The following is a 16,450-nucleotide window of genomic DNA, read 5'->3' on the forward strand; positions in this document are numbered from 1 at the left end:
AATGGGATTAAATACATAAGTGATATTTGTCTATTTAACATTTAATTATTGCAGGTTTGTATAATATTCTGAGTTTGCATTTGACTTTTTATTCATTTTGAGGAATACTGAATCTGTTTTTGTGCAGGTGAGATGAGTAAATACGTTCATACTTAGTTTAGAACTACAGTAAGGTCCTGTTCACGTGGCGCACACAACGCCTCTGCACTTACTCCCGATTTCTCTCAACATGGAAACACGAGAGCTGTCAGTCAAGACATGGGAAACAAAGTAACTGGAATTACTTATTTGAAAAAGTAACTCAGATATTTCCTTCTAAATTAAAAAGTAATGTGTTACTTTTGTAGTTACTTAAAAAGTAATCTGATTACATAACTCACGTTACTTGTAAGGCTATGTTATGTAAGGTTATGTTCAGTTCATTATAGAATCATGTATTCCAGAGAGCGTGGGTTGAAACTGAACTTGTAGAGGAATGACTGGCCTGTCTTGAATTACTACTTTACAGATTCCAGTTTGTGTTGACACTTGCCCACAGACACAGTTTTACACAACGGATGACATTAAATTCACTTTTTATTGTCTTTTGGAATTCTGTTCCACAGTGAAACATAAGAAACATTTATAAAATCAGCATTAAAAAAAGAAGTTCTAAACAGCCTTAAGCTGCTTTACAATATTGACCCCTGAAAAAAAGTTTCTCTGTGAAAACTAGTAACACACTTTCCCACCATGCAGCTAATGAGTCCATTTCTGGGAAAGTTGGAGACCATTGCCCACCCCTTCAAAAAACTTCTTAAAAATAAAACTTTTTTTTTGTACCAAACCAGAGCTGTGAATAGAAAAATCCCAGCACCACACTGTTTTTTTTTAGTATTTAGCATTAAATTCCAATGACTAAACAAAAGAAATGTGCTTTAGCTACTGTATTCTTAAATACAAGCATTTTGAGAGAAAAAATAAGACATTTTTACATAACATTCATTTCATACATATGATCATTATTGCTTGGAATGCGGGTTTGGTCTTTTTATTTAACCACACTGCAAAGAGAAACCACAAGCTTCTAAACATAGACTTACTAATCAGACTTCCTACTTGTTTACAAACAGTAACTGTAAGAAGAGGAAAGTAAAAAACTGTAAAAATGCAAATCATACCAGTGCTGGTTAATGAAACACACTGATCATTTTCATAAACAGCTACCCAAAATATACATTGCCACAACAGATTCATGAATTGTCTTTTACAGCACTGTACTTTTCTAAAAAAAAAAATAACTTTTGTCCTTCCATAGTCTTTTGAGGTGACTCTACTTGACTGATTTCTGGCTGTGTTTATGTTCTCATATGTCTGTGCCTATCTAAAATAGCTTCTAGCTGATTTGCAGAAACTGCACAGAAATGGCCTCAGGGCAACTTGTGCATATTTTCCGCAAACAACAGTCTTTACAGAGCACACATTGAATGCACACGTAGGGTAACATATGATTTATAGGCAAGGGAAAAATGAAAGGAAAATAAAAGCATGTATAGTGCTCTACACATACAGAGAAGTAAACCTCAAGGGCATTAAAAACCAGTTTTTCAAGCATTATTTGCATATTCTATGTGACCTAACATGGTAACTCTAATGATTTGCATGCATGAGCTCTGAAGACTTGATTGATGGCTTTCTAAACCCTCTAACACTTTTATGACTGTACAAGTACTGAATGAGTGTTGCATTATTACTTGACATTTTGTGTTGTCACAACCTTTCTCTCCTGGACGACTTTGTGTGACGATAGGTTTTGGTTAATCTGGACAGATGACCCACCTAATCCGATGCCACCGTATGACCCTTGGGTGGACGTCATCCCCTTTTGAACACCCACACTTGATCCCCCTTTGCTGTCCATATAAAGGACATGTTTAGATCCACCGTGAGTGGAAACACCTTGATTGAGGGACCCCTGAATCATGTGACCCCCTTGTCCTTCCATGACCATCATGCCCTGAGATCCAGCAACCCCTCTCTGAAGCGTCCCCTGAAGGACTTGACCGCTCGTGGCTCCGCCCTCCACCAGGAACACTTGTGATCCAGACAGATTACCTGTGTGCAGCATCCCAGCCTGAGCAGGTGCCCCCCCGTCCACAAACACCATTCTCTCGCCACGGGTCAGGGTATTCGGCGCTATGTTGGCGCCCTGGACTACAACCCCCTCGGCTACCGGGCCGCTGTTCAGCACGTACATGTTCTGTCCCATGGTGGGCCTTTCGGTGAACAGTACTGTGCTGGGCTGCGGCTGCGGCTCCATCATGTAGTACATTGGCTGCGGTTGCATCAGGAGCGTTGGAGTCGGTTGGACAGTCGTAAACATTGCGGGCCGGTTGTCTGTGACCATGACATTCTCCACACGAGTAGATGATGACGTAGCCATGTTGGAAGGTATATTCAATGCGTTTGAAGATATAGCTCTGTTAGTGGTAATATTCCCAGGATTTATAATGTTGGTTGATGAAGACACCACCTCGGTACGGTCCACGATGGGTCTGGGAGGGGGAGGAAGAGGAGCGAGAGGAAGAGGAGCGGGAGGAAGAGGAGCGGAGACCTCAGGCTTTTTACCTCCACATATTTCAGCGAGAGTAGTGAACTTGGGCCCGAGGTCATTGAGAAACTCTAGGTCATTGTTATCTTCGAGGAGGCTGCAGCAGCCCACAGAGCCCACAGGAGAGCCCTTCCCTTCATAATCATACACCACAGGCTCATTCTTAGCAAATCCATCCTCCATTCCACGGCTTTTCTGTAACACACATAGAGCAATACATATATATATATATATAAATGTGATCCACATAGATAATACAATACAGCAATATAATAATAGTATGATAATGATAGAGTGATAGATTGAACAATGAAATGATAGATAGAATGATGAAATGATAGTAGATACAAAGATAGAATGAAAAACGATGTAATGATAAATAGAACAATATCTATTAAAATAATAGATAGAATGATAAAATGATTAAATGATAGAGCAATAGATTGACAGAACATTAAATAGAACAATAGATAGATAGAATAGTAGATAAAACAATAGATCATTAGATAAACAGAACGACAGATAGATAACTATTCACACTAAATAAACATAATAAATTAACTTTATATACACTGCCCTGTGGGTATATACTACATACTAACCTGTGAGTAGTATTCACCAGGAACATATCAGACACGGCCATTCCATCAAAATCTCCAGCCATTCCTCTACTCCTAAGAGTCTCACTTCTTCTGATCGAGTCCATGTAGGACATTTCCATTTCATTGTAGCCACGGCCACCCATTGTGGAAGTGGAGTCCATGAAACCTGCTCCTCCTGCTCCTCCAGCTCCTCCAGCTCCTCCAGCTCCTATGATATGCATGCCACCCACTTCTCTTGATGCATAACCCATCCTTCCATTATCAACAACATCAACTAGTGGAACATCCTATCAGAGACAAAATGGTTTGATTTAGCTTTGAGATATAAAGATCTTAATTAGATTTTGTTTCTGATAACATACATTGCAAATCAATCAGAAGTTCAAGATCTTACCCTGTCCTCTCCTTGGCCCTCAGTATGGTAAGAGATGAGATGCTCTTTAGTGTCAAAGGGCATGTCTGTGAAAGCTCCCGCCAGCCCAGCAGTTCCACACTGACACAGCAGCAACAGGAGTGGGATGACTGTAACAGAGGAGAAATACAGCAATTATTTTCACTTCATAACTATCAATTATAATATCTTTTTTGTGTTCTCCAGATTAACAATGTTAGAATAAAGTTAAGTTGTGCACAATCAGGCAAAAGAAAGTAAGGTGATTTTTTAATGTCAAAATACATTCTCTGTAGGGATGCACCGAATGTTCGGCAACCGAAATTGTTCGGCCGAAAATAGCAAAAAAATCTCTTTCGGTGTTCGGCCGAATAAGCGAAAAGACCGAATAAATTGTACCGAACAATGACGTGACGCGATCAAATAGAGGCGCGCACTAATGCAGCAAACACGTCTGCAGTGTGAAAGTCTTTAAAACTGTCAGAGAAAGACGCAAAAATAATTCCAAGCACGAAGCACCGACAGTTAGATGCTTAGCGCTGCATCTCATGTCTCCGATGAGAAGAGGAAGAGGTGGTTGATGCTGGTTACTATGATGATTGAAATCGCGAAATAGCCTCAACTGATTAGTAAATAAACTGCAGAATGTTATGTTTTCTAATACAAGCAGGGATTGCATGTATTCAAACAGCGCTGCACGAGCTCATGGTGCCAGGGTTCAAAGTCCAAAGCGCGAGGAACATCTGCGTTAAAACACTGTAGCCTACTCGTCTTTTGCTCAGTAACATTTTTTTTTTTTAAAGACACATGACAATGTGATAAGTGCTACAAACATCTTCCCAAATTCGTAATCAGAATCATTTAAATATCTGCATGCTGTTGTCAACAAAAGAAGCACTAAAATCTTCCAGCGGGTTTCTGCCAAAATAAAGTCTAAGAAAAAGCAATAACTCCATCAACATTCATAAATTTTAGTATTGTAATTTTACTGTTGTTCTGTAAAGTAAAATAAAAATAATAATAATTACCCTACAACAGCTCTATACATTTATTATAACATTCACAATAGTGTTCAAATTGGGATCTGTAGTATGTTTTAAAAGAATTCTCTTCTGCTCAGCAAGGCTGCATTTATTTGTACAGTAAAAAAATACATGCCTGATTCAAGAAGGAGGTCTCAAAAATGGCCCAAAAATATTATTTTAGTAACTTATTAATTTTTAGTTAAATTTTGCTTTGTTGGTATAATGTCTGATAGAATGTTAAAAAAATGTTCAGTGTTAAGTAAATATTTTTTAATTGTTGTTTTGTAATTTATTTATTTATTTTGAAAAGCAGGACAAAACAGTAAAAAGCACATTTTGGATATTTAATTTATGCAGTGGTGACAAAAAATAAAAATAAAAAAAATGGAAAAACAGGCCTGGGGAAAAAGAATGCGAAAAACCATGTTCGGTATTCGGCCTTCGGCCCAGTGTTCCATTTTGTTCGGCTTCGGCTTCGGCCAAGAATTTTAATTTCGGTGCATCCCTAATTCTCTGAACTCAATTCATTGTACTATTAGTATGCCATTCATGGGTTTATCTCTTATTTTACAGAAGTGTAAAGATTGAACCTCCCAGGCACCATCAAAACATGCAGAGCAGTTTGCTCAGATCTGTCAATCTCCAGCTCAACCTATAGTAAGAGTTTGGGGTGTGGCTACTGTTGTTTAGCCAGTGTAGAACTATGTGTCACATGGATATAAAAGGATATAAAAAAGTCATATTTGGTTTCAGAAGTGTATGCCAAAATTCGAAGAGACAGAAAAAGCTAAACATTGGCAGTGCTTTTATAAGATGAAGGAATGAATTGGTGGAATGTTTGGATTTCAATGGAGATGCAAAACTTGTGGAGTTTCTTCTCGACAGGTAAACTAAACTCAAGCTTTTGCTACACGTTAACTCTGTACTGTCAATCTTTACACCTGCTAGTCAAAGGTTGTTTGAAAATATGCTTTATTAATATGCTTTATTTGTAAATGTCTAAGGAATGTCATGAAGTCAGATTTACATGGTAGACATTGTTAAGATACTACACAAACTTACGCAATAATGAAAGGGCTCCAAGGAAGAGCAGGCCGATTCCAGCTGGTCCGAACCTGGATCCCTTCTTAAATGCTCCTGATGCTCCTGATGCTCCACCTGGTCCTGCTCGGGCACAAGCTCCCTGGTCGTTACAGGTGCACACATCCACCTGAATTTTCTGAGGTTCTGGACATGACAATCCCTGCTGGTCCTTGACGTCCACCATCAGCTCGTATTCTCCTGGCCACAGCTTTTCCTGGGTTCTGAAGATGGCAGTGGTATCTGATAAGAAGAAAAACCGAAGATGTCAACCACAAAGTCAGTAGTAGCAGAACGCCAGCTCGTGCATGCGTTGCGTTGTGGTAGTCTTGTGTATGTGTGACGAAGACTGATACGGAAGAGAAGAAATCGATGAATAAAGTGGTTATTTTTGTTTTCTTTGCGCACAAAAAGTATTCACGTAGCTTCACAAAAAGACTTATTTTAACGATGTTCTTACTACCTTTCTGGGCCTTGAATGTTTCAGTTGCATTGCTGTCTATGGAGGGTCAGAAAGCTCTCGGATTTCATCAAAAATATCTTAATTTGTGTTCCGAAGATGAACTAAGGTCTTGCGGGTTGGAACGACAACAGATCTCTGACTATTACTTCATATTATTGATTTCTTACAACAGCTAGTTTTAATATGACACACAGAGGTACTGCGGCAGTATTTTGTTATAAATATTCATGGAAATACTGTATTTTAAATTTAATTGAATTTCAATGCAATTTTTAAATGTTACATCAGTGAAGTATTGTTGTGGGCCAAAAATAACCTGACAACATCTGGCATACCGTTTAAATGCTCAACTGTCCATTTCCCCTTAGTTCCTTCTGGGACAACATTGAAGGTGAATGGAGATCCATTGGGCGATGCATCCTCATCCACTGCAGTGACTAAGACGGCATCCTTGTCAGTACAGAGTGTCTTGACTTTGCTTGTCAAAGTTGGGCAGTGGTCATTAAAATCCTCTACTTGGATAGCAATGGTGCCTGTTGCCGTCTTTGAAGGCAAGTCTATAAGAGAAAAGGAAAAACGTATTTAAAAAAATAGTATTTTTTTATGTGCATTCAATACATAAATATAAATGTGAGATAAATGTTATACTACTGTAATATCTAATAAAAATGTACGTGTTGAAAGGTTTTTTTAAAAGTACTGAAAAAAAAGAAAAGAAAGAACAAAGAGAATGCAATGTAAATGAATCGATTAAATTAAATCAAATCATTTTTACAACATAACTTGCAGATGGTTAAGCACCCAAACATTGACCCAGTTTTCAGTAACTATTGTTGATCAACGTGAAGATGGCGCCATCTTCAGGACAGGTTATGTATCTGCAATATCCATTATATTACACTATGTGACACACTGGAAGTATTATTGGTCTTAAGTTAATTAAGTATATTATCCCATATTATGGCAGTGAACCATAACCTGGCAACATCTGGAAACAGTTGGATAAATAAAACAACAAAGACAGTTTTCCCTTTTCACTAGAACCACTGTTATTTTAGTATTATTTATACTATTATATTTTGAATTAGATTTTATTTTTATATTTTATGTTTTCAATTTAATTTTAACATCTTAGTGATTTTGCTGTGTGTTTTGTCATTTTTATTTATTTATTTGTAATAATAATCAAATGTCTTAAATAGTTTTTAGTTTCAGTTACTTTAGTACTTAAACTAAATAAAAATGAGAAATGTTGCCTTGGCAACTAGCTGAAATAAAATAAATTTAAGTTATAGGTACATTTCTGGTAACCAAAAAGTTGCTGGTAAGACATTGACGTCCACTATATGGAAAGAAAAGACTATGGAAGTCAATGCTTACCAGCAACTGTTTGGTTACCGATGTTCTTCAAAATATCTTATTTTGTGTCAACAGAAGAAACTTCTACAGGTTTGGAACAACTTGAGGGTGAGTAAATGATGACAGAATTTTCATTTTTGGGTGAACTGTCCCTTTAAGGTTTTAGTTAGGATAGGTTATTAGTTAATAACCCTGCAGAAAACTTGCCTTGAGTTATGCTGTAAATAATGGCGTAGTAAGTGCCGTTAACTAGATACTTGGACTCGCGGTCAGGTGCCTTGTTCAATTTAATGGCTCCAGTCGTCTCATCGATGGTCAGCCAGTTATCTGGGTCAGATCCTTTAAGATACCTATAAGAAAAGGGAACATAGTTAGCTCAAGCTCATTTCTTATTGTTTTCTACGCCATTTCCTCTTAATTGTTGACAGAACTATTTCAGAGTAAACGTACTTTACGTTGGTAGCTTCCTTTCCTGTGTCTGTATCAATGGCGGGGTATCTTGCGATGATCTCATTACTGTTAAAAGTCTTGCCTTCTGAGATGGGGATGGCTTTTGTTAGGGGCCAGAACTTGGGTCCTTCTGGCTGGTTTTTCACCTTGATGTTCACATTGTATATATTACCCCCTGACGCTGACCATGAACCGCCTGAACTGCCACCACCTCCGCCTCCGCCTCCACCTCCGCCTCCGCCTCCACCACCACCACCACCACCGCCGCCGCCGCCGCCTCCTGCGCCGCCACCGCTGCCCCCGAAGTTGATATTCATTCCTTGTCCTCCTCCACTCACAGAGGGGTGGAATGGAGCAGTGTTTGCTACACCAATGCCAAGGTTCATGTCTTTGACATCCTCATAATCGACAGCCTACAGGGAAAACAGACATGAGATCATTTTTCAAGAAAATGGTTGAGAGTATAATCTGCTTCAAAACAATTACATGCTATAAATCTCCCTGTCAAAAGTAAGTTGATACTATAACAAGGTAACAATATTAACCTTTCTTCTGTATCTGTATCAGTATAACCAAGTACCGATTAAATTTATCACCCGAGTGGTCTAACTGTTTTTGATGGTAAAAATGCACATTTCTGCATATCTTGTATTGATGTAAATGCAGTAAATTATGTCTCATATGAATGTTAACAGAATCCTTTTTGATGAAAAATCAAAGTACATTACTATTCAAAAGGTTGGGGTCAGATTTGTTTTTTGTTTTTAATTACCACTTTTATTCAGCAAGGACACATTCAATTAATCAAAAGTGGGAGTGAAGACATGTATAAAGCTCCAAGATTTCTATTTCAAATGGCTGCTGAAAATTCAGCTTTGCCATAATAGGAATAAATTGCATTTGAGAATTTATTAATATAGAAAACAGTTATTTTAAAGCATAATAAAAGTTACCGTCTTGTTAATCAAACAACAATACTGCAAAGAAAAAGAGAAACTGCCATGTTATTCCTTTATTATCGATTGTTTACTTGAATAGTTATTTGTTTACTTAATTGCAAAATAATTTAAATATGTTAATTTTTATATGAAAAATTAGCTATTATAGTAATAATTAATTTTTAATGATTAATAATTAATGTTTTTCCTGGGGTGTCAAAACAGGCAATCGAGAATTGTGAAATATGAGCAATACTGGTATGAATACTGACATTTTGGTATCACAAAAACCTACTCATACCAGAAATTATGAAAGAAATAAGCAACAAATATCATTGCACACCTTGTCAAGCATAATGACTGCCTCATTGGTCTTTGGGTCCGTGCGAATGCTGAAGTATCCAGCCTCATTGCCTGATGCAATAAAGCAATTAGCCACCCAGTTGTCCGTGTCCTGAAGATCCAGGTCGCTTGCTTTGAGTCTCATCACCTCTACTTTCTCCGTATTTTCCTCAATACTGGCGTCAAACTATGGCGAAAGAAAAAAGCAGTTGCAAAAATTGAAGGAACCACTACAACAACATAACTGTGTGGATGCAAACATAGCGAAGATATTTTCTTACTGGGCCTTCCAACACAGGCACATTATCGTTGACGTCATCGATCCTGATGGTGACCGTCCCTGTGGCGGCATTGCCGCCTGGAGCTCCATTCAGGTCAGATGCTTTGATAAGCAGGACATACTGATCAATAGTCTGAAGAGAGAGATGGCGTGTGAATAAAAAGGTGGAATCGTCTACATACTGCTCAACAAAACAGTCATTGTGTCTTTATTATGTTCCTGCATTACTCATTTAAAATGAAACAAAAGCAGAACATCTGGCACAATGAAGCTCATACGTGCTATGTGTGTGTGTGTGTGTGTATGTGTGTGTGTGTGTGTGTTATGTAGCATGTTAGATACCAGAAACACATTTGATACAGTGATGGTGGCCTCTCACCTCTCTATCCAGGTTAGGACTGACAACACGGATTGTGCCGTCACTGTCAACTCTGAACATTCTCTCCCCATCTGGCTGCTGCTCAACAATCTCATACTTGATTTGAGAGTTTGGGTTTCCTTGCTCATCAGCATCAAAGCAATTAACCTTCATCACTACTGTGTCTGTATCAAAAAGAGCGCCCACAATAAATGAAAGGAAAAATCTTTTGAAAAATGTGATTCTAAGTTCTTAGAAATGTACTCTTTATATGTATGATGGTTTCTTAAGGTTTTAAAAACATGTTTTAATACTTTTTAATACCATTTTAATACTGTAATACATTTAAAATTGTGTAACCTTCAAGTAAAAAGTAATAACATTTTCTCAGACCTTGAATACATGTGAATGTAAACACCTTTATCATTTGAAAAATAGTTTTGTGAATATATAATGAATACTTTTAAATAGCAAAGATGCATTAAATTGACCAAATGTTAGTTTTACTAAATATTTCTATTTCAAATAAATGTTGTTCTTTTGAGCTTTCTATACATCAAAGAATCCTTTGTATCACCGTTTTCACAAAAATATTAAGCAAAATATTAAATTCAACATTGATAATAATAAGAAATATTTATTGTACTAATTTGTAATAATATTTTTATAATATTACTTTTTATACAAAAATGTTTTATCAAATAAATGCGTTGGTGAACAAACATCTTTCAAAATCATTTAAAAATCTTACAGACCCCAAATATTTGAACTGTAGTGTATATTTGAAGATTTTTGTTGTTGTTGTTCAATTATTAATTCAGAAATATCATTACATTTTTGGGGAGTTGCACCACATTTTACAACTAACCTTATATTACCAAATATTCATAATATATAAAGTGCAGCTGATTCCCCCCCCCTAATTAATTTCTTATTAAATTACTGTTAAATAATAATAAGATATTATTCAATCATAATAATAATAATAATAATAGGAAGAAGATATTTTTATTTATCAAATAATTTGCAAGATCTTGCAAAACTACTTCATAAAAGAGAAATTAATTATAATACAGAAAAGTATACAGTATATCAAAATTAGTATATGAATACATTTTAAATAAACAGATTAATTAATTAAAAGATCCAGGACAAAAAAAACAATAACCCACATGCAGAATTTGATCATTATAAAAATCACCATTCTGTTTATTGTAGAAACTTCGTCACTTTATTTTTTTATATATATACCTGTAACAACTGCAAATCACATACCTGGTGCACTGAGCTCATCTACAGCCCCGAGATCCATCGCACCAAAAACAGGCGCATTATCATTCTGATCCTTCACTTTTATTCTCAGCCCAATGTCATTTTCTGCAATCGTGCCATCTGTAAACGTAGCAATGCCTGAAAGCTGCAGAGGAATAAATTTAAGATCACCAACCATCATAATCAAGCCAAGCCACCTTCATCATCATCATCATGAATCATCATTGTAATCACGGCTATTTCACTTACATTGTATTGTGCGATGGACTCTCTGTCAAGGAGCCCCGTTATCCTGACATATCCATTTTCAGGATTTACCACAAATAAATTGAATGGCGCCTGGTCTGCACCGATGCCCTTCAGTGAGTACCTCACATTTTTCAGTTTGACGTCTTCCTTATCTGAGCGAATCTAAATAAATCAGAAACACATTTATTTAACACAAAAACCGATCAAGTCAACAGTGACCTAACACATGAAGCACTGTAAATCTCAGAATGCTTGCATTTGCTTATGATATTGACTTCATCAACTACTTTTACAATAATGATACTGCAGACATCAGTTTTATATATAAAGTTTGAATTGCAAGAAGCTAAAGTTGTAATTTTCATGTGTAATTTCTATGCATAACATAAATTTAAAAGAACAGCTCACCCAAAAATGAAAACATGCAGAAAATTTACTTTCACAAAGATGAGATTTAGACAAATTTTTAATTACGTCACTTGCTCACCAATGGATCCTTTGCAGTGAATGGGTGCCGTCAGAATGAGAGTCCAAACAGCTGATAAATGCATCACAATAATCTACAACTAATCAACATGACTCCAGTCCATCAGTTAATAAATTGTGGAGTGAAAAGTTTGTTAGAAACAAATCCATCATTAAGGCGTTTTAATTTTAAAACATTGCTTCTGGTTAAAATACTATAATTGATAATCCATAAGAACGCTTCCTTCAATGAAAAAGTCCATCCCCTCTTGTCCTCTCACATCAAAATCCACCACTATATTTGTTTAGAACTGTTTTGATCTGTGCATATTTATCTCCTGATTCAGGCGAGACAACTTTTTTAATGGAGAAAGCAATACTATGGAGATGACTTCAAGTTAAAAACATTGGGATATATCTGTTTATTACAAAAACAGCTTTTCACTTCACAAGCCATAAAGTCATTGAAGTCGTGTTGATTACTTGTGGATTATTTTGATATTTTTATCAACTGTTTGAACTCTCATTCTGACGGCACCCATTCACTGCAGAAGATCTATTGATGAGCAAGTTACTTAAAGCTAAATTTCCTGCAAATCTGTTCTGATAAAGAAACAAATTCATCTTGGATGGCCTAAGGGTGAGTAAATCTTCAGCAAATTTTCACTTTTGGGTGAACTAGTCCTGTAATTCTACTATAAATTGCAATTACAAGAGATCTTATTTTTCCCTCCCTGGTGAAAAAGTTGATGCCTTACTTGTCTTTTTTACACTTTAATTGTGCATTAATGTTGATGTTTGCATATTAATGTGTTTGATGCAGGAGAAGTCTCACTCACTTTTGCAATGAACTCTCTCTTGGTGTAATCCACATTTTCCTCTAATATTTGGGGAGGGACGATCCATTCTCTCTTCTGCCTGTGGAGGGCGACAGAGTGCTGGAATCTGGCTTCAACCTCAAACACATGCTGTGGGAAAACAGAAATGCACATCAACAATTTGTGAAGACAGACTTATCCTGCCAACCTTCTCACACAGCAGAAAAAGGAAACCAAGAAATATTTGTTTTTATATTTGCTGCCCTGCCTGGTGAGAACGTTCTCATAAGCACGATTTGTAAATGATTCACTGGTGAGTCATTATAAATTATTGAAACTGCAGTTGCAACTTGCATGCATGCATAGTTTGACACTAAGCTCATCCTGTCTGTACACAGACAAAATTAAACAGATGCTGTAATTTATATGAAATGAGATGAAAGTGATATAATAATATAAATAAACCTGAAAAGATTTGCAACCACAGAAAAAAAAAAAAAAAAACCTGCGCAGGAGTCAATTATTTAATTTTGCAGACCTCTAATTAAGAAAGATAAGGTGAAGAAATACTTGGCAAAGACTAAATACATTCCATTTAAGTCGAGATCACCTTAATCAGACCACACACAAAAGGAAATAAAAACCCTGGAAAATCACAAGTATAAAATCTAATGTCTTAGTAAAGTGGCTTCTTTACTTTCTTCCACTGTGCATTTCTGAATTTTAACTACAGAAACTTTGCACAACACTTCTGCAAGTGTTTATAGTGATTCATGAAGACTCCACATTTTGTGTAGTAACTACATAAGGTTTGGTACATGCATTAGGTTGTTTTACGTAAACTGAAGGCCCAATGATCGTTGTGTAAAGTAGAAACTTTACATTTGTTAAGTGGAAATAGAAGGTATTAAATAAAATGTGTGATTCACGTTCTCGTACACACACTGTGTATGCCACATGTATGGGTATAATGTATGCAAAAATATTAAAACCGAAAGCCAAAACAACCAAGACTGTGCTCTTGGCATATCTACCCAGCACATACTGATAAAAGCAGCAAAATATGCCTTCACTGAGATTCTCCAGTGTAAACTATTCCAGGTAAAATGATTTTCACTCATTTCGACTGTTGCTCGGTGACTCATCTTCATTAAAATGTGAATAATTATTATTGAGAAATGTCAATCGCTGAGGTGCCAGAGGGCGGGGATTTCAGCACACCTGAAATTAAATGGAATAGGCTATACTTTCTCACACAATACTTGCAGATCCAGCTTAACTGCTGCAGTTTGTCTGTCTGTATTCTAGACAGAGCTTGTTCTGAAATGCCCTTTATGAAACTTCACCATGGTAAATAGTGAAAGTTGCCAACAAAAATACTACAGTTACTATGGTAACATAATAAGATTGTTAGATCTCAGACCAATGTAAAAATAAATAAAATATAAGTTTTTATTTATTTATTTTTACATTGGTCTGAGATATATATATATATATATATATATATATATATATATATATATATATATATATATATATATTACTAATATTTTTTCTGCTGATTGACAACATCATTAACAATAATATAACAGCCTATTATAATACTGTATATTTAATATTATGTATAGTAACTTATAAATACCACATAGGCTGTAAACGATAGATAGATAGATAGATAGATAGATAGATAGATAGATAGATAGATAGATAGACCACTAAAAAACTAAATTGTTGTCTTAGCACTGAGAATTTCTTTGCATTTTATCCACTGCTTTGAATAACCACTGAAAAAAAACCCCGGTCCCACTTTATATTAGGTGACCTTAACTACTATGTACTTACATTTAAATTAATTATTTGGTACAATGCACTTATTGTGTACATACATGTTTTTACATTGTACTTATATTTTTAAAAATACCTATCTGTAGTTACATCTGTAATTCATTTCTGTAATTACATTTATAATTACACTGTCAACCCATCCCTTACACCTTAACCCACCCTTAAACCCACCCAAACCACCAAACCTGTCTCTAACCTTACCCATATCCCACCTCAAAGCAGCAAAAGTGTTTTGCAATACAATATGACCACAATAAGTACATTGTACTTATTTTTTGATGTAAGTACATAGTAATTAAGGCCACCTAATATAAAGTGTGACCAAAACCCCGAACTGAATCTCTGAAAACTCAAATCAGCTTTGACAGAAATGATTGTGAAAAGTTGAAAAGATGGACAAAAAGATGCATAATGTAACATTTTTACCATGTCTCTTCTTTTTCTTTCTTTTTTTACATTTAGTTGCCATTGTACATTTCTGTAAAGGGTTGGACAGTTGATGCGATTGCCCTCCGGCATTTTAAAGGTTAAAGACAATAAGGCGTTTTTTCAAACTAACTTTATAAACGTAAATGTCGTTGCTTTATACATCGACAGTGCTATAAACAAACAGACTGCCAAACCAACAAAAGTAGTTTCAGTTTTATGAGAAACGATTGTTTCGGTTTACAAAACGATACTTTGCCATTCAGAAGAAAGACTAAAATGGAGTAGGCCATGTTAACGGGGATATCTATTGACAGATATATTTTAAAACATGTCAAACTTACCGATAGTCCAAAACAAAAGAGAAAAGCAACAGCAGGCGATATACGCCGGGCCATGGCCGGAGGAACACACGGTATTTCCTGATCACCTGAGATCCGCTGCTGTCACCAGCTGCTTGTGCAAAAGTTTATAGATCCCGCTGCGCCTGAAGTGCGTCCCGGTGCTGTTTGATGCGCGATAATGCGAATGAGATCGATCCGGAGCGCTTTACACTAACTCCTTATTCATTGTTTCTCCCACACCCTCACCTTCAGGGTTAAAAGGAGGACCTAACGTCACAAAGATGGGTGGGTGTGTGAGAGAGAGAGAGAATGTGTAAGTGCGGAAGCCTGTGTGTGTGTGTGTGTGTGTGTGTGAGAGTGAGCGAGAGAGAAAGGGGTGGGGAATATATAATTTTTCACAATTACATTTAATGTATCATAAGGGGTGGCAAGTGTTCTCACCCAGTAGTATTAACATATATCCACAAGACCCATTCTTAACCCATTATGTGGTGTACTATGAGTAACAAAACTTCAATCATTAAAAAATAAATAAATAAATAAATAAGGTGAATGATTATTATTATTATTTTATACATATATTATTCAATTTAAAAACAAATATTTAAATTAGTTATCTGCAACATTTCAAATATTTTGTCAGATAAAGAATGCCTCCAAGTGTTAATAAATTGCATTGTGTCATCCTGAGCTAAATTAATACATTTTAATACATGATGAAACTTGGGCTATAGCTGTGCTTTAAAAGGTGAAAGGGTTGACAGTTTTATATTTCATGATTTCACAATAATGTTTTCAGTAAAAGGTGAATCTAATGCTGATATTTATATAAATATCAAGTTTTCAATAATCAGTGCTTTATTTGTTTCTTATACTGACAGACATACATAATAAACAACAAACTAAATATAAAATAAAGTGATAGAAGAGGAGAAATGTACTTGTTTTAAAAATTTCAAAAATAGTTTCTATTTTATTTTATTTTTATTTATGGGTTTCTGCATAATTTTAATAAATGTTTTAATGTGTCTATGTATGCATGTATAAAACCCTAAATAAATGTATAAACACACAGTATACACATATTTGCTAATCAAGAAGTTGGAAACACAAGCGTGGGTCAAAAGGGCAAAAATGTATCCTCATGGGGAAA

The 16,450-nt window shown here is 35.8% G+C and overlaps 1 protein-coding gene across 1 annotated transcript; it reads right to left on the reverse strand.

Annotated features, from left to right (window-relative positions):
- Window positions 1-558: 558 nt before the first annotated feature.
- LOC131527705 (desmoglein-2.1-like) lies at window positions 559-15,612 on the reverse strand. Its single transcript, XM_058756967.1, is given in 15 exon segments — window positions 559-2,785; window positions 3,193-3,209; window positions 3,212-3,479; window positions 3,587-3,714; window positions 5,671-5,931; window positions 6,487-6,708; window positions 7,718-7,860; window positions 7,961-8,373; window positions 9,242-9,427; window positions 9,522-9,653; window positions 9,900-10,063; window positions 11,154-11,295; window positions 11,400-11,561; window positions 12,704-12,832; window positions 15,298-15,612. Coding segments are annotated over 15 exon segments (3,477 nt in total). The 5' UTR covers window positions 15,352-15,612; the 3' UTR covers window positions 559-1,729.
- Between the last annotated feature and the right edge of the window lie 838 nt (window positions 15,613-16,450).

Source organism: Onychostoma macrolepis, chromosome 20 (assembly GCF_012432095.1).
Source record: "Onychostoma macrolepis isolate SWU-2019 chromosome 20, ASM1243209v1, whole genome shotgun sequence".
NCBI classification, from domain to species: Eukaryota; Metazoa; Chordata; class Actinopteri; order Cypriniformes; family Cyprinidae; genus Onychostoma; species Onychostoma macrolepis.